General features: G+C 38.3%; 1 protein-coding gene across 1 annotated transcript in view; it reads right to left on the minus strand.

Moving 5' to 3' along the window:
- Positions 1–392: 392 nt before the first annotated feature.
- AHRR (aryl hydrocarbon receptor repressor) overlaps positions 393–21,139 on the minus strand; it is a 63,395-nt gene continuing 42,648 nt past the window's right edge. Inside the window, exons 4-10 of the mRNA XM_066545992.1 lie at positions 11,553–11,642; positions 10,134–10,263; positions 8,558–8,691; positions 6,965–7,164; positions 5,181–5,299; positions 4,097–4,238; positions 393–1,506 (exon numbers count right to left, since the gene is read on the minus strand). Coding sequence (XP_066402089.1) covers positions 393–1,506; positions 4,097–4,238; positions 5,181–5,299; positions 6,965–7,164; positions 8,558–8,691; positions 10,134–10,263; positions 11,553–11,642 — 1,929 coding nt within the window. The remainder of the gene's footprint in view (positions 1,507–4,096; positions 4,239–5,180; positions 5,300–6,964; positions 7,165–8,557; positions 8,692–10,133; positions 10,264–11,552; positions 11,643–21,139) is intronic.

Raw genomic sequence — 21,139 nt, forward strand, 5'->3', positions numbered from 1 at the left:
TGATTTGCACAGAGGCATCACATCAGCTTGAGAAAAACAAAGAGAACGAAGCAAACAGAAATTGCTAGACTTTGCTAATGAACTGTAGACAAGAGAGGAAAGGTGATAAGGAAAAATGATCAGGTATACCTGTGCAGCAAGTAATGATTATTTTTCTGTGCCTGAGGTTTTATCTTTCTTTCCTCTTTCCAAAGATCACTAAAAGAAGGGCAGTAGCAGGGGGTAGGCTGTGTGTACCTGTGTCTGTTTCTTTTCACACACAGGTGTGCACACACACGCACTCTCAAAATCTTTCCACTGGCTTTTGATTTTAGTAAATCATTTAACTCAGCTGGAAGAGAAGCTACAACTTCTTGCTTTTAACATTATAAATATTTCAAATGTTATAAAATCTATTGCAAAAATGTACATTCAGTGGTTTTATGAGGCACAGGACCTGCTAATGTATTTTCAGGGAAGCTTGCGTGTACTCTGTTCTGTCCACTGCTGGACAACGGTGGAGAATCCAGGGGCTCACGCTTGATCGCTTGAACCAAGCACGGGCTTTTAAATTCACATGGCATTTTGAACACCTCATCAATCTGCTCTTTCTCCTCCCCTGGGCTGGGGCTGTAGAAGTGGCCGTAGCAAGCTGTGTGTGGCAGGTCAGGCATGCTTTCCAAACTCACGGAGGAGTTCTGAGGGCAAAAGGGGGGCACCTCCCTGTTCCGTGAGCCCTTGCCAGCTCTGTTGAAGTTCAGGTTGTTGGGATGATTTGCTACAATGCATTGCCAGTTATGGGGCGTGTAAAGGCAGTGCCTTGGCTTCTGGCAAGGCAAGGCTGGCTGGCAGAGGTCTGGCTCCGTTTTGAGGTGCACTCTGCTGGGATAGCCGGGCCCCTGCTTCCTCAGCGAGCCGCTCTCATCCAGCCATGCTCGGCTCTGCAGGTAGTTATCAGCAGTGTTTTCAGAGTCAGAGTCGTATTCTGTTTTGATAGGCATCTCCAAGGGAGTGGCTGTGTCATAGAGAGACTCTGAGGATGTGAATGGTCTCTGCAGCTTCCCGTGGTCTGTGGCATAGTTCTCTGCACAGCGCTGTGGGAGCCCCGAGTAGGACTGGCCGTTTTCTGCGCTCCCCCAGTGGGAAGGACAAGTTGATGCCAAATTTAAGAAGTTTTGGTCTCTGTTATAGAATGATCCAGCTCTCCTGTTTGGACACGTGTTCATTCTCTGGCTCATAGAACAAGAACTGGAGTTTCTTAAAGTCCAGCTACTGTTTGTGGTGCAGTTGTTTTGAATGCCTAAAACTGATGTGTTAGAGCTGAGAGGTTCCTCTTGCATAAAACACTCACCATTAGTATGAGGCTCAAACTTCACTTTTACATTATCTTGTTCATTCTTCACTGCTGCCCAGTTAAGATGCTTCCACTGGCCCAGAGTTTCAATGGCACTGTTATAGGAAAGCCCCTCCAGGTTTCCTTTCAAACTGGCAAAACCACTTAGTATCTTCAGTTGTTCATCTTCTTCCCTTTCAATAACAGTAGAAAAAAGAAGTCAGGTCAATCAGAGTTTTCTAAATGGTTGTTTTCTGGGATACAAAGTGGCTCAACATGCATTACAAGCCCTATATTGTCCTCAATACAGGACTCTCACACTCTTGTGCACATAATCTTTGCATTTGCTTAAGAGAACAAAAGAGTGTCCCTGCATCTGGGTGTCAATGTGTGTGCACAGCTAACTATTTGAGGCATTGCTTCATTTGAATTCATGCATTGTTCTTCCATTTCAGGCACACACTTCAATAAAGAACCTAAAAATTGTAGTACAATACAGTAATTTCGTTACACTTTTGTTCCTCCCTTAAAATATATCTAAATAATATTTGTGTGTAGAAAATTCTAGAGATAAAATACAAGTAGTATCTTAAATGAGATGTCTTTTGTTAACAAAGAGTTATTTGGACACATAAGAGCTTTCTGATCAGAGTGATTTGAGGGACAACTCTGGGGGTCTTACAATTTGAGAACACAGCTGAGAGGAAATAAAATGCCCAAATTAAATAACCAAATAGTCACAGATGTTCATATTGGGTGTATGTTTGTTTTATATGTCTAACTTAATTTATGCTGCCTTTTGTTTTCTAAGATGGCCAGTGAATTAATTTTCCATGACCTCCAGCTGAAGTACTCAACTTCAGTTAGAAAAGAACACTGACAGAGAGTGTTGCCTGAGCATTTCCATGCCCAAAGCAGCTGTTTTCAGAACTGGGGTCCAAATCCTAAGATTTAGGTCTTGAATTCACTAATGTGCTGATTCCCAACTTTGTGGGATCAAGTGCCATGAAACCACCTCATGCATCTCCAAGCAAGAAGCAGACATCTCAGTAGGAAACTGCGTATGAAAACCTGAAGAGCTGCTGAGGGGTTTGGAAGGCTTTTTCTTAGTTCACAATAGAACTTTTTCCTTGAGTGTTGAACTCAAGATTTCCTTGAGTTTCCTTGAATCAGTGTGCAAGAAAAGGATTTTCCAGTAGAGGGAGTCCGTGTTGTTACAAAGAGAGAACGTCCCACTGTAATGATGTACACCATGAAAGCAGAATATTTTGTCTCACTCTTTTTTTTTTTTTTTTGGAGGCATTAAATATTTTCAATCCTCTGCTAAATATTCTTATTTTTATTATTGACCGTATTGAGATGCAAATGGTCTGACAAAAGTTTGCTGCAGATCATGATTCTCAGAAAATGGTCAGATTGGGAAGCAGAGGACTGAACAAAATGCAATAATAAAAAAAAGTTAAACCCCAAAATTAATAAGTTTACAGTGAAATAGTATCCAGTGAAAATTCTCCAAGAGAATCTATGTTTCCTGGAAGACAGCATACATTTTAACAACAATAAAAAAAAAAGTTGCAGCAAATACAAAGTCTATTGCAGACTAAGACAGAACTGAATATAATCACTAAGGCCAACTCTTGTTATACTTCAGTCTGTGGGAACTATCAAGCATAAAGGAAGGATTTTAATCTCTCAAAATGTAATCTCTCAAAAATGTAACTAAATAAACATGCTTAATTACACAAAACCAAATTGGATGCAGAGAAACTAATAAAAGAAACAGCCCCTTTTAATCTGCTTCTTAATAGGAATTCATTCCCTGACACAGCAAGATGATGTTTGTGCCATGCCAGTAAAAGTAAAAAGTTCCAGGATCCTCAGGTGAGAGCTCCCCTGCTATTCATGTGAATCTTGGGAGATACACCCCCTGCAAGGAATATCTACTCTGGAAGTGCAAAGACTTTTTTCATTTCTTCCACCTGCAAGGCATTTTGAAGGAAAAAATCTGGGATAACAGCCACATTTTTAACACTGGGCCAGATGGTGGCTACATGAAACTCCTGGCCCTGCTCTCTGAGTCCATTCTCTTATCTCTTCCCTCCGACCAGCTTGAAGAGATACTTCAACAAGGCCCACAGGAACTGGAACAGACAGTCCCATGGGGGAAGGATGCAAAGCCCACTTGAGAGGAAAGGGTAAAACTCATCCAAAAACTCCTCTCTCAATGCAAATCTGTGAGATTAGTTTACTGTGAGATTAGTTACTCTGTGACTGAGCCTACAGGCAAGTAGATATATCTGTCTACAAGCATACAATGAACATGAGTACCCTTCTTTAGCTTATGTTGCACATACACAACTGAAAACATGAGCTCAACTGTCTTACATGAAGGAAAAAAAAAGCCTAACATAATCAAATGCTGATAAGCAGAAAAACTAGGACACTAGATTTTCAGCTGCAACATAAAACAAAACCAGAATACATATTTTGGTGCAAGAAAGACAAATATTAATAATCAAGTAATTTCTTTATGTGTTAATGTATATGTATACTCAACTTCAGAAGAAGAAAAGGCTGAAGACAGAAAATAAATATTGTTTAGGATTGTAGCTGCCATTTCATATGTTCCAAGACAGAAAGAGATTTCCATATCATAAGTAAACTAAATTCTTCTCATTCAGCTCTTCTCTTAGGTCACTACAGCACTTTGAAAGATTTCCTACAAAAAGAATGCATTAATTTTCCTATTTTTTTTTTCTTTTTGGTACTGGAAAATATACTTACTTTAACATTTGCTGTTGGGCAAGGACATATTCTGAACAACCACTTCGATACAGAAGCTGAGTGTTAGCTTGAACCCAGACCCAGTGATCTTCATTTGTTTGTACTTTGACTAGAGAAATGCCATTTTCTCCATTATTCTTTGCTATATAATTTAAAAGAAAATAGATTTTAATACAAGCAGTATTGAGTATTTTTTGTTAGCTAAATTTCAAACATTCAAAGATTTCTTTGTTGCCCTAGAAGCATCAGCATAGGAAAGTACAATCTAAAATGTCACAAAATGAAGCAAATTACATCTTAAAACTAAATTTGAAAAGTCTAGTAAGGCACTTAAACTGTAACCAAGGATTTTACAGTAACAGTCATTCCTTCTAATATTTTCATGTCAGTAGTAGTAGTACCCACAAAAAATGTTCATGAAAAATGGAGCTATAGGAGAGAATAATTTTAAAGACATTAATGATTTCCAGCAGATATGACAGAAAGATGAGTACAAGTCTGCTCAAGAAGAAGTTGCCCAGTGGGGTAGACTTACCATCAAAACTTTATCCATTGTAAAATCTGTAATAGAGCCTAGACTCATAATTTTTCCACAGCCAAACATTGAAAAAGCATGAGTCAAAGCTGTGGGCACATCATGAGTTTTAAAGACAATGCATTCTAATTTTCCTCTGTCTTCTAATCTTTGGGGAAAACTAACATTTGTAACACATCTTCCAGTTTTCATCAAAGAGGAATAGATATTGTTATTAATTATCAGGATTTTCACATGAACTTATTAAATTCAGTGCTGCCACTTTTAAGTAAGCATACATTGAGTATTCTTTTACTACTATTTATTTACTATTTACTCTTTACCATGATTGTTTATTTCTCTGTAAATTTTCTACCCCCTCTGAAACCACAGACTTACTCTGCATTATCTTTTGAGGTGGACAATTTTTTTGTATTTTTTAAAAGAAGAAGTTATTAGGGAGAAGAAGGAGAGCACTGGGACCAAAACCTGAAGAACTTCTCAGGAGAAAATAAAGGATGAGATTCTTTTTCCATAAACTCTATATAATCTAGAAGTACTTAGCAGTACCTTTGATTTGGTTTTCAGCAATCTGCAATGCATTAGTGAAGGCAGCACCTTCATGGTGATTGTTTCTTCCATATAATTCTGTTGCTTCACAAAGTCCTGAACTACCTTTTGAACTGGAGCTGTAGAGGGGAGAAAATGTAGCAAATTCCTTGTCAGTGATTGAAAGCACAGACTCTAGAATCACAGACTCCAAAAGATATGATTTTCAAGCTGGTGGCCGTTAGCAAAGGCGTTTGGTTTATATATATAGTAACTAGCACTAAATAATTATCTTTTTCCTGCATCATTTGGTTTCTGCAACTAGTGTGTGCATGGAGTTCTGTATTCAATTAAGAGGAATAGTTATGTTTAGGAATATTCTGTTCATGACTTACTATATGTGGAAAAATAAATTTCATCTGGAATTGAGACAAATGCTGTGTATATTCTGCTCTTCCTATTCAAGTTACGTTGGAGGTACGTACATCACAGAGACCAGCAATGCATTTAAGAGCTGGCATTACTTCAATTAGCAATAAGCACCATATGATTTGAATGTATTTCTTCCAATCTTTAGTTGAAAATGCTTCAATCAGGGCTTTAAAAGGGTGCATTGTCTGTAATCCAGAATTACAAATGCTTCCTTGCATTAAGACCCTTGAAAAAAACAAAACTGTGTAAATCTGCCCACCATCCTTGGCTACCATGCTTCAGGCCTGAACCAAAGGAAACACTGAAGATAAATGGTTGCTTCATTCTTGTCAGATCCTTGGCCACTGTCCAGTCAGGTAGCAAAGCGCTTCTCTATTAAGAGCTCAGTTTTGATCATCAGTTAATTTCTCCTGGGCCACTGGAAAAACTAGCAAGTAGAAATGACTTTCCAACTCAATTCCAAAAGCCTGCATAGGCCATTATATTAGACTTCCAGCAATTTAGTCAGAAGGATGTATGTACTAGAACCACATTATACATTGGGATAGTGAATCCACACATACACAAGCATAATCTAATTGAAAGCCAAATTATGGTACTGTCAGTGATACTGATGAGCATTTTGCTTCACAGCAATAGAACTCATTACTGTAAGGTTATATTTAAGCAAAAAAGAGAAAATACAATCCTAGCCCCAAATGTCAACAAATTCTGCCATAGAAGAGTAACAAAAATAAGTGTTAGGAAGGAGATGAGTCTGAACACAATCTGTCCTGATCTTTTGTGATTGCTACCAAATGATCACCCCCAAGCCATTTAGTGCATTGTAAATTTACATGTTCATAAAACTTCTGTTGAAAGATAAATGCATACACCAAATACAACTCATTAGACTCTTTGTGAACACACCCCCCCACACACACACATTCAGCTTTCTGAAGTCTTCCTTTTCCTTTGTTTGTTACCAAAATGCCCAAGTCAAAATAATTGTGTTAGCAGAAGATACTGAAATTAGAAAGCTCGCAGTAAAAATATTTTTTCTTTTCACTTTTACAGCTGGCTTACTGCGTTGGTAACTTTTGAAGGTTAGAAAGATATGTTCCATTTATAATATAAAATTTTGTATATTGAAATAAATTACTTAACAGGTATTATAAATAAAGTACAATATATTGCATCATCTTGCATTCTATTATGCTCTATTATAGTAATTGCATTATATTTATTTTTTATTCAATAGTAAATCCAGATTAATTATTCACTTTTCTAAGAAAGAGTTTTAAAATGGAGAGATATTTAACATAATTTGTGGTTTTTACATGCTTAATAGCCCATAATCTTCACTAAATGCCAAAAGATTGATTTGTAAATACTTTGTGTTTGCTGCTGCTGCATCGTCAGCTTTGTGTTTTGCTCTCACAAGCAGGCTTTTCATCTTCATCTCTGTCACAGAAGGGAGCAGAAGTGGTACCACTATGCAGAATAAGGACAGCTGAGGTGGCAGTACTGTTCCTGATGACGACTTCTTCCTTTGTCCAAAGAGGAACTTTAGTTTGCCTTGGAACTGCATTGTCTGGTATAAAAAATAAACCAAAAGAAAACAAAAAACCAAAAACCAAAAAAACAAAAACAAAAAAACCCCACAAAACAAAAATCCCCCATAAAAAAAAAAGAAAAAAAAGAAAAAACCCAACAACTTAAGCATTTAGTGTATAAACATTTAAAATACTAATACAACCTATAGACTGTGTCATTTAACCAAACCCAGTTTTGAATCAGCGATTCAAACTATGAATTTCATTTTCTTCATATAATTTAAACCATGCCATTTCAGAGACAGGGTGGGTGGAGGTACTATCAACAGTAAGATGAGACTTTTGAAGCTGGTTGAGAGTTTTTTCTCTCTTGTGTACTCAGCACTAGAAGTTCTGTGTTACATTCTGCTTGCCATGTACAGTGGTGCAAACACTGAGTTGTTTCCTCCGTACCCCACTGAAGCTGGAACCATTATTTTTCCATGCTCTGTTCTCTCCAGCAAGATTTCTTAGTTCTTTCCTCTTATTCTGCACTTTCTCTGGGAAGTATACAGACTGGCACAACCCAAGGGCGGTGCAGACAGGTACCAAGGAAAAAAATAGGCTCAAGATAGCCACATAGAGAGTGCACAGCTTGGAAGGAACTGTCCATCCCTGCCTCAAATGTCTGTGTAGTCAGAAGGCAGGGTTCAAGTTGATAGCAAGCTGCTGCCTCTCAGTGAAAAAATTAACTACCAAAAAATGCCCAGTGAAAAACCAGCCCATTTGAGTTAGGCATTTTCCAGAGCTACGAGATTAAAGCGGGGATGCGGACATGATGGCTGTTGAGACCCACAGCCTCCCAGCAAATGAGCATCTGAGACAGAACTTGCATTTCTCAGTCTCATGCTGGTAGTTTCATTTTCTTTGCACGTGCTGGAGTTTCCCCTAAGTAAAAACAGCATTGGTCTTTACTAAGGAAATGGAGAAGAAGTGATTTCTAGAAATGAACTGCTCCTAGTATGGAGCATGCGAGACACTTTCTAATTCTGGGTTTTATTATTAAAGGATTCTTTTCAAAAGGAAAAACCAGATCATTATTTTTCCTTCTCCTTAAAGCAAATACTTTGGGCTTAAAAGTTAATTGTTCAAATTCAGACTTGCCACCCTTGGGCTATGCCCAGTACAAATTGAGGACAGATATTGTCAAAGAGAGCTTAAAACATAAACATTTTTTAAGTCTTTCAATTTCAAATATTACAACCTTCTTTTCTCCCATCATTCTTAACATATATTAATAATTATCCTAGGTCTTTCTTGTTAGTGCACAGTAAAAGAAAAATGTATCCTGTCCATGGATTTCCACAATATTTATGTTGAAGAATTTTTCATATGAAGTAATTAAAGTATGTTATGTCATGCCTACAGTGATCTAAGTGAAGTTGTACTTACAAGGAATCCAGAAGTACTGTCCAACAAGCAGCGAACTCGACAGATGAAACAGCGAGTTAAAAAGGAAGAATAATCTGTTGTCATGCTGTCATTCTCTTGTGCTTTGAACAATTTACTGAGAATATATTCTTCCCCTAGGAACAACAGTGGAGGCAACATATATCAGATCACACTAAGAAATAATGAAAATGTTCTGTAGCCAATTGAGGAAGCTGTTACGGAAATTGCTAAAAATTGCTTTATGGATGGGCGAATATTCAATGGTGTCATGTATGGATACATCTGCACATGCTCTAACAAAAGAAAAATAAAAGCTCTGCAATGGGATTCGGGGGAGTATCTTCAGAAATTTGGACTTTATTTCCTAAGTTTTTGTGATTTTTAATGATGCAAAACAGGGTAACAGATGTTGCTGGTTTTGGGATCAGAGATCACAGAAAATGCATTAGACAGGAGAGCAAAATAAGGAAAAATTATAATCCTAGGGAACAAACAGAACAAAAAAATGGAGAGTAGATTTTTAGCTAATGTTCAGGTGTTGCACCTCCTTGATTTTTTTGTACAAGTGCAGTGTTTTGAAATATTTCCCAAAAGACACAAGTATTTATACAAAACTATGAACTTGAGACCTGAAATTCTCCACAATATACATTAGGATGAAAATTCCAAATATTTGTAAATTTTATACTTTGAAATAGCAGCGCATGTTGTTTTGCTTGTTTCCTGCATACTTCCTACAAAATCTTGCAAAGCTCCTCAGATATTTATAAGGCTCTTCTGTAAAACACAGAAACTGTTTTTCAGGAAATGCAAGAAATTCCACCAAAGTTACATGATTGTGTTCCTGAGGACTTCTTAGAGGTTGCTGAAGGATTTCTTGCAAGTTTCTCCCCACTCACCTGGTGACTATACTTCCCAATTTATTTCCTCAATTACTACCTTAACTTCGGGTGAAATGCATACATTTTGCTAGGATCAATATTTCTTTATAATGTTAACAATCTCAACCTGATTGTAAGTTCTGTAGTTATGATTTCAGCTTAATATCTCATGTAGGAGAAACTTTGAGGGCAGGCATCCAATTCCCATCCTAAGGAAGTGTAGCCTCAGAAGAAAAGGTGCATTGCTAAACCTATTTGTTCTTCAGAAGGCTCCTGTCTACATCATTTTGCATGGGAAAACAAATGGCAGAAAGTGATGCTTCCATGGTTATTCTGTACAGAAACCTTTTGCATCAATGAGAGGACTATTGATGTCCTGATCTGTTGCCAACAAAATTTTGGCAGTATGAAGAACTGATGCTGCTCATTCTGAGCGTGTAAGAATATGTGTAGGCACATAAGAGAAAAGCAAAGGAAACAACTTTGTAGCACCAGTGGCTTAAGCACTCTGCCTTATAAATGCCCAGGATCAGGAAGAAATGTAATCTCTGAGTCAATAATGTAAATAGATGGCCACTGTGCATCTTTCCAGTGAAGAATCTGACTGGAGATGGTGCTGATACGGGCGTAGGTGGAGTGCAATTCTCCCTCTGTACAGTGGTGCCTATGTTTCCAACCAACATGCACAATCCCACCTGTTTCTGACTGTAGTTGCTGTCCCGACAACATCTGGGGAGGATTCATGGCCCAGTGCAGTTGTCTGCAGAAATCCTGGCGGTCATCCACATGGATGTAATCATATATGTTTTGGTGCATTACATCAGTCTGAAACAATTACAACAAAGAATGGTTAATTAGTAACTGTAGAGGGGCAGCCCCTTATCTTTAGATTGATAGTTTGCTTAAAATAATGGCAGGTGTAGGACACCTTCAGAGCAGCTTTAATGAGGAAAGTTGTTTCAAAGACCCCTCCTTCTCAACATCTGTTTTTTCCCGTCACATCCTATGATGATTCTTTCTATTCTTAACTCTTTTGTACATATGCAAATGTGACTAATAAACATCCAACTGGCAAGTGATCACTAGTGGCATCCCCCAGGGATTTATGCTGGGACAAATCCTCTTTAATTTCTTTACTAAGGAATCATGGGATAGAATGCGTGCTCAGGGGGTTTGCAGAGGGTACCTCCCTTAGCTGGGGAGGGCAAGGCAGCTCCTTGGTGGGCTGTAAAAAATAGGCTGAGAGGAACCTCAGGAAGTTCAGCAAAGGCAAATTTCTCTCTTAATTTTGGGTACCTCATGAAAAGAAAGAGATTAGAATGTCAAAATTAGCTCAGGAGAGTGCTACCAAGACACTTAAGAGAACTGGAGCACATCCAGGAGAGATGAACAGGGTTTATTCAGCCTTCAGAAGGGAAAACCACAGAAAGAATGTACTGCTGTATACATCAACCAAATGAGCAGGGGAAGGGAAGACAAAGGCTGACTCTTCTCGGTAGTGAGAGGGCAAGAAGCAGCAGACACAAGTGGCAACATAGGAAGCTGGGAATTAATAAGTGAAAAAAAATTACAGTCTTGGTGGCTAAACACTGGAACACATCTTCCAGAGGGGTCACAGAAACTCAAATCTTGATTAGTCCTGCATCAACCTGCTCTAGCTCGATGTGTTTTAGCAGGAGGTTGGACTAGATGACCTGCAGAGGTCCTTTACAACTGTGTGATTCTGTTATTCTGTGACTTTAGAATATACTTATTACACACAGCCAGCCAGCCTAGAAAAGCAGCATCTTATATTGAAATCGAAAAAAAACTTCTAGCTAAATCTTAGTTTTATAATGGATCATGTTTCTGCTAACAAAAGCTTTATAAAAGGAAATTGCAAGAAATAAATCTTCACCTGTCAGATTGACAAAAAAAAAATTAGTCTGAGATGGTATAGTAAAATAACTTTTTTTCAGTAAATGTATGTCTAATCAGCAGTCAAAGGTATGCAACGTACAGTGCTGCATTTACAAATAATAGCAGAAGTTATAATATTGACAATATGTGTATTGACAAGAAAGTCAATACAATGTCAGTGACTGGGTATTCTAAGTAATTCTGAATACATTTACCTGATGAAACCCTAGATAGTCCACAATTGTCGATGATGCATAGAATATCATTCCATCTGCACTCACCACCAAGGCAAAACCATTCAGTGACTGAAAAAGGAAAATAAAATATGTTGAAAGATAATCAGAAGATAAAGAATAAAAATAGTATCAATGTAATCAATTTAAGAATATCCTAGGAAAGAAAAAACTCATTCTGCAAAAACTTGGACACTAAATTCTTTCCTACCATGAAAAATGAGTAACAACATGGAACATGCTTTCTTTCTTTTCTAAAAAAGTTAAAATATTTAATTACAGTATAATGACCATATTACATTACTAGTTTATTGTCTGCTTAATGGTCTGCATAATTATATTTGCTCATTAATTCATAGAATTAAAAGTTTAATAGCAAGTGTCAACTACTTTGTTTTTCCTTTTAATTTAAAACTGCACATTCCATAATAATTGCTTTAAATATATATGCATTAATACATTTAATATAATAACATCCAAAGGGAAAATTAAATACATGTGCTGTTTTAACCATGACTTTAAAACTGGATCTGTATGGTTTTTTTGTATAGCTTTTTTCTTAAGCTGCTATAAAAATACATACATAACATAATTGCATGAATGCAATGAATATAAAAAGTCAGTCCCCATGAATATAAAAAGTCAGTCCCCAGCTGCACAAGGACTGACCAATTCTGCCTCTCTTCCCTTGATAAAGGTTTGGTAACATATCTTTACTCCAGCAGGCTTGCACTCCAAGGCAGTCTAGATCCTTTAGTGTGGTGGTTTGGAGGTCTTTGAGATTACAGTTCAAATAGCTGTTGCTGAAATACTGCTATATTATTACTATCATCCTTGCTTCCCCTTACTCTCAATGTGCCTATTAATCCTGAGTTAATCCTGAAACACAGTGAGGACAGATTTTCAATTGCTCAGTAACCAGATACACTGACATATTCTTGTGAGCTTGGTTCTCTTTTTGGTTCCTAAATAAGGACCAGATTTCCAAATCTGCTTGAAAGCTGTTCCCACTGTGACAATGGTGGGCAGAATTTCAAGAGTTCAGTGCACAATAGACTGACCTCCTCAGAAGGTTTGGCTCCCATCATAAATGTGGAGCACCTTTGGAAACGTGGCCCCATGGGACCACACTTGGCCAGAGGCTCTGTGCCTTGAAGAACCTGTGAATCAATGACTTGAGAAGAGTAGTGGGGAGCCTTCAATGGCCATAGCAGCAAGTGATTCAATCAGGTCAATACTAGCCATAAGTCAATGCTAAGAACAGTCAATGGCAAATCTTGTTTTGCTCCAGGTCAGCTCCATAGGTGCAGATCCCTTGCAGAATAAGAGTGATCTCTGCCTAATTGTGCTTGTGTTCAACACTAATTATCCTTGTCAACTCTTCAAGCACGAGGACTTGCTCAACTGGTGCTATTTCCTGCTCTAAATAATGCTCAAATTTGTCCCAGCACCTAACCAACCAGAAGATGGTGTGTCAAGATTTCTGCATCTTCACATCTGCACCTCTCACTGCTCTGAGAGGAACCTCCATGGATGGTATCTGTCATATACATTTCCAACATCAAACGGAGACAAGAAAGCATTTTTGGCATCTTGTCTCTTTGGACTTGTCTTCATAACAATGAAACCATCAGTGATGTGATGTTAGGAATTTTATTACATTTTGAACATCTGGCAGGCCTTTTAATTTGGATAGACTAAAATTTTCCATAAAGATAACTGTGGGACACTTAAAGGAGCTCCCTTTTGTCTGTGCCTCTTACCAGGCATATTCTGAAAGACCTTGAGTCATGCCCATGAAACAGGACCAGGCAGAAGTTAAGAACATTTAAAAAATGAAGGAAATGTGCTTAATTAAATAAAAGTTCTTAAGCTATGCAAAGTGACACACCAAGCCCTACCTCTATTGTTTAAGCTTCAAAGACCACAAGATCTGAATTTTATCAAAGAATCCTACATATTAGCATGCTGAACATTTTAAAAATGTACCCTCCAATTGTCCTGCAGGCAAGCTGGAGTTTTTCAGCCCCTGGAGGAATATCTGCCTTTGTCAAGGATTGCTTGTATGAATCAAGAGATAAATTCATCTGTTCAAAAATTAGTCTTACACACTCTTTAGGCCTAGACACATATATAAGAGATCAGTCTCTACCCTTAAAATGTAAGACTTGATGCCCCACAGTGGAAAGCAGGAAGGTTTTTCTTTACACATCTTTTTTCCATAGAGCTAGAGTCAGGCTGAACTAGGTGCATGAGTTCCTAAAAATTGGAAAGGGAAATGGGACCATGTGTATTTCCAGGGGTTCAGATTAGTGTACTGGCAACTACATCTGTGAGGTTGGAGTAGGCATTAAGAGAGAGGTGGGAGGGAAAAAGAGGGAAGAAGTGGAGGAAAAGTTCAAGGAGCCATGTGTTTAGCTTAAGCCAGAAACAAGTGTGGATTTGAAGCATGTATGTAAATGAAGAGTTTTCCAAACTTCTCCTGCTTTGTTTTTGGTTTGTTCTCAAAATGCTGGTGTCCTCTCCTGAGGTTATATCTCTTAAATAAGCACCCCCTGGTTTTCACTACCCCAACTGCAGACATCAGATTCTTTGCCCTGCAAGCAGGGAAATCAAAATCCACTTTGGTGCAAAAACAACTTTTATGGAGCCACATGACTAAGTTGAGGATTAACACAAATTCCATGTCTCTAAATTAATTTTAGCTGGGAAACCTGCTGCTTCAGACACATTAAAAAAAGACAAGCTGCATATCAAGTAAAACTTTACACCAGTGAGTCTCATCCACGCCTTTAAACTCTTCTGCTTCCTCACTATTACCCTCAACTGTAGTTCAGTGGGAAAACAGACATCTGTAACACAGAAGACTCAATAGAGTCAGAGCTGGGCTGGGATTTATACTTTTCTTATCTACTTACCAGAGGTGGGGATAAGGAGGAGGGTGTTTGCTACCCAAGTGGGTAAGGGTGATGGCAAATCAGTAGGGAAATACCTTTTCCCACCTCTCAGATAAATCTCTCAAGTATCAAATACAACTCCATAGTGAAATCCTTTACAGTAACACTGCATAGAGAGTTTTCTATTTTTCTGGCTGGAAGCCTAGTGACTTGTTAGACTGAGTAGGAGAGACAGCTTCAGTCCACAAGAATGAGTGAAAACTATTCCCAGCATTTTTGTTCTAAGTTACCACATCTCGCATTAAACATCACAGCAAAGTATATGGCTCCACTTATGATTTTTAAATATTCTCTGTTATTGAAATAAAATTCTCAGCAATGGCTTTCTCTCATTCCCAGTGAAGAGGAGGTGTGCTGTGTCAGAACCACAGCAGCCATGTGCCTGGGAAATGGATAACCTGCAGAGATGAAACAGGAAAGAGGACGTGGGCTAGCCTGAACCTGTGCAGTTTGCACTCTTTAATGACAGCACACGTTTGCCCTGAACACTGAGGGGACAGCACGGAGAAGTAAAGACAGCTCTTCTCATTTCACTTTAATCCTCTCAGCAGAAATTATGGACAGCCTAAATGGAGCTCTGGTATTTAGAGGGGAAAATAACCAAACTCCACCACTCAATGTTGGTGGTATTTGTTTTGTGTACAACAAGAGTGTTTCAATCAGTACAGTCCACTTGCAAACTAAAACTTTTTTGCAATATTGCATGTTCTTACACATGCACACACAGAAACAAACATGCAAAACTATTAGTATGGACCTTAAAACTTCTACAACAAAAAACAACTAACTTCAAATCTGCAAAAATACATGGTTTTAAACTGCCATTTGGTAAACCATATGGATTCAATGACAGATGGAATTTCTAATCCAGGATAATAGCTGAAACATGTGAGACAGACTTAAGTACGTATTGTGAACATTTGTTTGTTTGTATTTGGCTTTTTAAAAAAACTTACATGAGTTTTCTACATTGTACTTAAAAAATGAAATCATGTGGGACTTTTTTCCCAAATGAAAAAAAAAAAAGAGAGCTTGGCACCAGATAGGGGCTTGTGTTCTTTTGAAAAAACATGTACATCCAATTATGTACTCACGAAAAGCTGCACCTGCTACTGAAACAAAAAAACAATTAATCTGTCAGTTGAAAGAAAGTATGATATTATTCTGTTGCCTGCAGTAGCTGTGAGATGAAAGTTATCAGTTCCTTCCATTAAGAAGTTTTTGAAACTTTATTAGTCAAGAGATTCTCTTTGGGAATGAAGGCAAATATTTTGAGGAAGATAGGACTTCCTTTGGCAAGATCCTTTATATATCCTGATTTTTTTTTCCTGATCTCGTAGCAGAAAATCAGCCAGAAAATACTTCAAAGATATTTTGGTCAAGGTCATGGCATAGTAAAAATAAGGAGGAGGAAAAAAAAAAAAGAGAGAGAACGAGTTCCAATGCACATTTCTCTTATTACTCTTCCTTGAAATAAAGGAAAATTCACTAGCATTAGGTCTCCAGAGACCATGTTACTATGGCTACTAAAGTACAACAGTCAAGGCCTGCAGCCATGCCTTGCTTTGAACAGATTTTCGAGTCACGCAACTTGGGTACTAAATTTCCAGGGTCAGTTGGCTCACAGTTTATCTGGAACAGCTTCATTTAATAGTGGATCACTGGGTTTTTGCATCCTATGTGGGATGGGGCCATTTTCTGGTGATCTAAATAAGTAGCTATTTAAAAACTCTGGAAACTATATACTTGCTCATGTCTTATGAATATTAGGAGGAAATGCAGACAGTTAATTGTGTCTTCTGTCTTAAACTGCATTGTTTAGTGAATCAGTATTTCTTTCCGCTGGAGTTTTTAGGACTCATAGTTGCCCTTCTCAAAAATTCCTCTGAACCCTGGGGTTCCCTGGTTCTCTTTATATACCAAAAAAAAAATTTAATTCTTACAGAACCCTGAAGTAAAAAATAGCATAAAAGACTATTCAGAAATACCATATCTGGTGACATCAGAATATGGCCTTTGCTCAACAAGTACAGTATCTCTTAGCCCTCTGGATTATCTATCTACAAAGCAACTTCAAAAGGAGTATTTCTGTGAGTAAGCACTATTTCGTGCAAAGGAGAGTGGCAGAATTGTTTTAGCATTCAGTTTTGATCAAGGGTTTGCATGTACAGATTAAATTTCAGGCGAAAGAAACAAAACAGAAGACAAATTTCCATCATTTGAGCCAGCGAAGGAAGTAGTAGCTGAAGTCTGCAGACATGGAGTTATATGGGAAGCCTTTCAGAGAGAAAGTGCTCAATCTGATACCCTGGTTTTTATAGACAGCAGAAATGTTTATTTTCAAATGCAAAGAAAGATGCATATATTGACCATTATGCCCCTTTCATTCCTCCTGTCACCCCAAATAAAACAAAGTTCATGTTCCTGCCTGTGTCCTTGACCCTGGATATCACTTCAGGCTTCTTTCAGTATGGAAATTCAGCATCTAGTGCTGCACCACCAAGGTCAACATTTTCAACAATCATTCACAATGCCAGACAGATTTGAGCCCTGGCCCTCCCATTTACTGTCAGAGGGAACAGCTGGGCCATCTGAAAGGCACAAATGATTGTGAATCATTCAGCTGGTGAAATTTCTCATTATTCCATTTTTCAATATCCCATCACTTCCATGAAGGAACTAGGGAAACCTTGGAGATGCTTGTTTATATACGTGTCCTCAGCCTAGCAAGGGAGCTGGAACGCTGGGGCTCGTCAGGAGGCAGCAGCTGAAAGCGGCCTCCTGGAAATCAGCTAGGAAAATGTTAAGTCACTGGGCTCCGGTAATTGTGAGCTATAAACTTTCAAGAAAACATAGTAGTTCCCTGGAGGGTGAGATTGCAATGTGTGCACACATGTAAACACATTTTAAACCATGGTGATGTTTTTTTATATGCTTGATATGTAATAAGGATTGGACACAACCAAGAACAACTTTGCCTTTGAAGTTGTTTTGAATGCATGATGCAAAACTGTAAATGCAGTTTTTCTTCCACTGTACATTCCTTCCAAACTAAGCTTTTGTAACAAAGCTTGCTTAGTCTGTGTTGAGTCCTTGGGATAGGGCCTCTCTTTGTTAACATATCCATGAATTTCTGGTCCCCAATGAACCTGGCGCCTCAAAACCAACTACTCTGCCCAAGAATGGGCTAGGAAACAAGGGCTGAAGCATCAGCTTACTTTGTTTGTGTAGAAAGCTGATGTGGTGCATATTAGAAAGAGATGCATCCCCATTAAATCTTGTTTTTTCCACAAGTACTAGGCACTGGAAAAGAGAATACAGACTGTACTTCCAGAGAGGAGCAGTACTAATGACTACTAGCTAAAAGACAGGGAAGGTTTTGTTGATGCAAAAGTGAATTCATGGGTGACACTGAGCACCTCAGTACAAATTTGGCATGCTTCACCATTTAGGATTTCATATGGGAAGCAAGAATAGGAATGCTACCTGAGGTTAATGGATGGTATACAAGTACTGAAGACTACTCAAAATAATATAAAGAAGAATATTTGAATTACTAATTCTAAAATTGTTGGGGCAAAGCACATTTTATTTATTAATACATAGCTAGAGGTATAATGTTTGCTAGCTAGTTAGTGAGTATGTGGATGAGTAACATGTCATTTACCTTAGCAATTACCATGAAAGAATACTAAATTACAACATAATCATTATATCTATTTCTTTAGTTTCCTCATTAATCATGATGTTGAATTTAAGATTGTGCTCTACAAGTAATGGAACCCTCCTGTCAATGCTCTTTCACAAATACTATGCCCCGAACTACACTTGGAAATAGAAACCATCTTTATATTGATTCATGCAGTTTCTCATTTCACTTCCTCAAAAGCAGATGTTGTATTCACAGATGGAAGCAAAGCTGGGGCAATATCATATCTTCAGTGCAAGTTCAGCTCTTCGTCCTTTCTGAATTCTGCAGCTGCTCTGAGCTTTTCAGTCTTCTCTTCAACAACTTCAATATAGAAAATGCAAGCCTGATTAATTCCATTTGTGAAGGCTCAAAATGAAGCATTAATTGCTCACTACTCTGCACTTGTAATAACAAACTTAGTTAGGTAGACTTTGAAATAACAAATGTAGTAAGATTAGGCATTATCTTTCACAGAAACAAGTTACTGAAAAGAGTCTCAAATAATATTTATCCAACATGTTGGACAATTAGACATATGTAAGTACCAAATGTCTGGATTTTTTTTCAGTGTTATTTACATGTAAGTGCATCAAGTCCTGAATAGAGGAAGCCGTCATAATATTCCATCCACAGCTGACTTTTATTTGTACTTGCAAACTGTTAATGAGGATGAATGGCAGACATATCTTTCTGTAAGGAATCAAAACCTAAAAGAAACAATGTTGCAGCCTATATACTGAAAACAGAATGTTATGTCCTAATTTCACAGCACTCTTTTTCTGTGTATTTAGCACTATGTATCATATTTTCTAAAGTAAAACTATTTCAGGGGGTGAGGAGAAGAGCAAAACAATCTGTATTTCACATTCTGTTTGATAATATATGCTAGAACAGCCTTTTAAAACATTATTTCAGGTCAGTAGAATTTTCAGGGAGAATAGCAACCCTGAAATTGACTCTGGGAACAGTTTTACTTTGCAGGTTATCATCTTATGCATGTTTTGTATGCTGTAAGTATCCTGTATCAAACACACCCTATCCCATTCTGACAGCAGGGATGAATCCTGCTATAAAGGCATTGTGCTGACCCAGAGAGGCAGGCAATACTTTCTCTAATTGAGATATTAAGTGGATGACAGTGGATCTTATGGAGAGACATAAGGGTAGAAAGTTAGAGACAATTCCTCTAACCAGCAGGAATGACTGTAAATCTTAAGCTGCATTATAGACTAAATGAATCCTTCCCCAAGTCTCTTCTGCAAGCCCCTGCTTTGGTTTGAGCATTTAAGTTTTATTAACTAAGGCAGAAAAAAAAGTGAAAGCGGGATGTATTCAATATATCTAGTAAAATACATAGGGTTTTTTCCAAAACCTCCATGACAAAATCATTGTAAATTTGCAAAAGCTCTCAAGACTGGACAGAGTCTAGCCTAGATCTGCTTTCTTGCTCATCACTTCATCTTATTGAGAAGATAGCAAGGCTGCAGCTCATGAGCTTTTCTGAATTGAGAATGAGGAATATACTGAAAGCAAGTGTCATCTGTGAATACAGTTTAGGCTGCTCATTTATAATTTCACTTCAACCAGTTGAAGACAAGTTAAACAATGCAGGATTGCAATTACTTAAAGTGTGTGTGTGTGTCTTCTGTGTCCTCTATGTTTTGGGGTTTTTTTTTTGCAATATATGACTATGCCATCTTCGAAAACGCTTCCTGAAAAGCAAATGGAGAAATTGGTAAGAAATGAACAGTGTGTTATAAATGCCTTTGTTGCCTGAATGCAAGAAGTCAGTTCTAGTAGCAGATTAAGTCCTGGTGAATCTGTACGATGCAGGGCTCAGACACAGATACCAAACCTATTGACTGGTGGAAATAGTTGTCAAGGACTGGCTCTGAAATCAGTGAGAGGAAAAAAAAATCTAAGAGAGCTGAAACGGGAGAATATGTTTTGTTGAGGAGGAAGTTATGTGGCCACTGGATTGTGTCCAAGAGGCACCGAAATAGCCTGAGCAGAAACAGAGGAAGCGGCTGTGAAAAGTGAGCTCGGGTGGAGCTGGCTGTGATGAACAGTCTGGAGACAGCAACAGCGGCCTCAGATTCAGAGCTGCATCTGTGCCCAGAGCTTATTGACTCTTCACCTTAATGCTATGGACGGACAGCTGCTCTGTTCTCTGGTACAGTTTCTCAGCCAGCCCTCCTCATATGACAGCAGCTTTGCCTGTCTCCTGACGAAGGGAAGACACTTTTCCTGATGCCAGCACCAGCCAGAGGATGAGAACTGTCTCTCCTCACCACACACCTGCGCTGACTGCCCGCTCCTGCTCTGCCTGAACATAGGCTGCCTGTCCTGATTTTCCAACCCACTCCCAGCTTGCTCCCTCTCAATTGTAATCTGTAAATTTGTGTTGGAGAAGATAAATACTAACTCTCATCAGCCCAACATGTCACGAAATCTGAAAAGAAGCAGCACTTACTGGCATTTTCCCATTTGCAAAAAGGCTCCACAACAAGCCTCTACAGATGTACCTATTTTTCCTGTTCAAATCCCTCCATAAATCTCTAGCAAAAGTCCTGGCAAAAGTCAAGCTTCTCAGACATTATGTGTGCTGGCAATTGTGGTTACCATTTTGTTCATTATTTCCACACAATTTTCTCCATCAAAATCCATCTTCTATCACTTTTCTCATAGTTAGGCTGAAAATGTGAAGGGAGGGGATAACACGATTTTGTTTTTCTCTGTCCCCCTGTCAAGTTGGATGGTGCCACCTCCTGTATTTCAGAAACCTCAGCACTGTGGCAGCATCATGATTGTTGCACTCGTAACAGTAGCACTAAGGACTGGAGCAGAGAGCAAATGGAATTTAGCAGTCATGGCTTTTCTATCCAGATTTGTTAGAGAAGAAGAAAAAAAAAGAAGAAAGG

The sequence above is a fragment of the Molothrus aeneus genome, chromosome 1 (assembly GCF_037042795.1).
Source record: "Molothrus aeneus isolate 106 chromosome 1, BPBGC_Maene_1.0, whole genome shotgun sequence".
Taxonomy (NCBI): Eukaryota; Metazoa; Chordata; class Aves; order Passeriformes; family Icteridae; genus Molothrus; species Molothrus aeneus.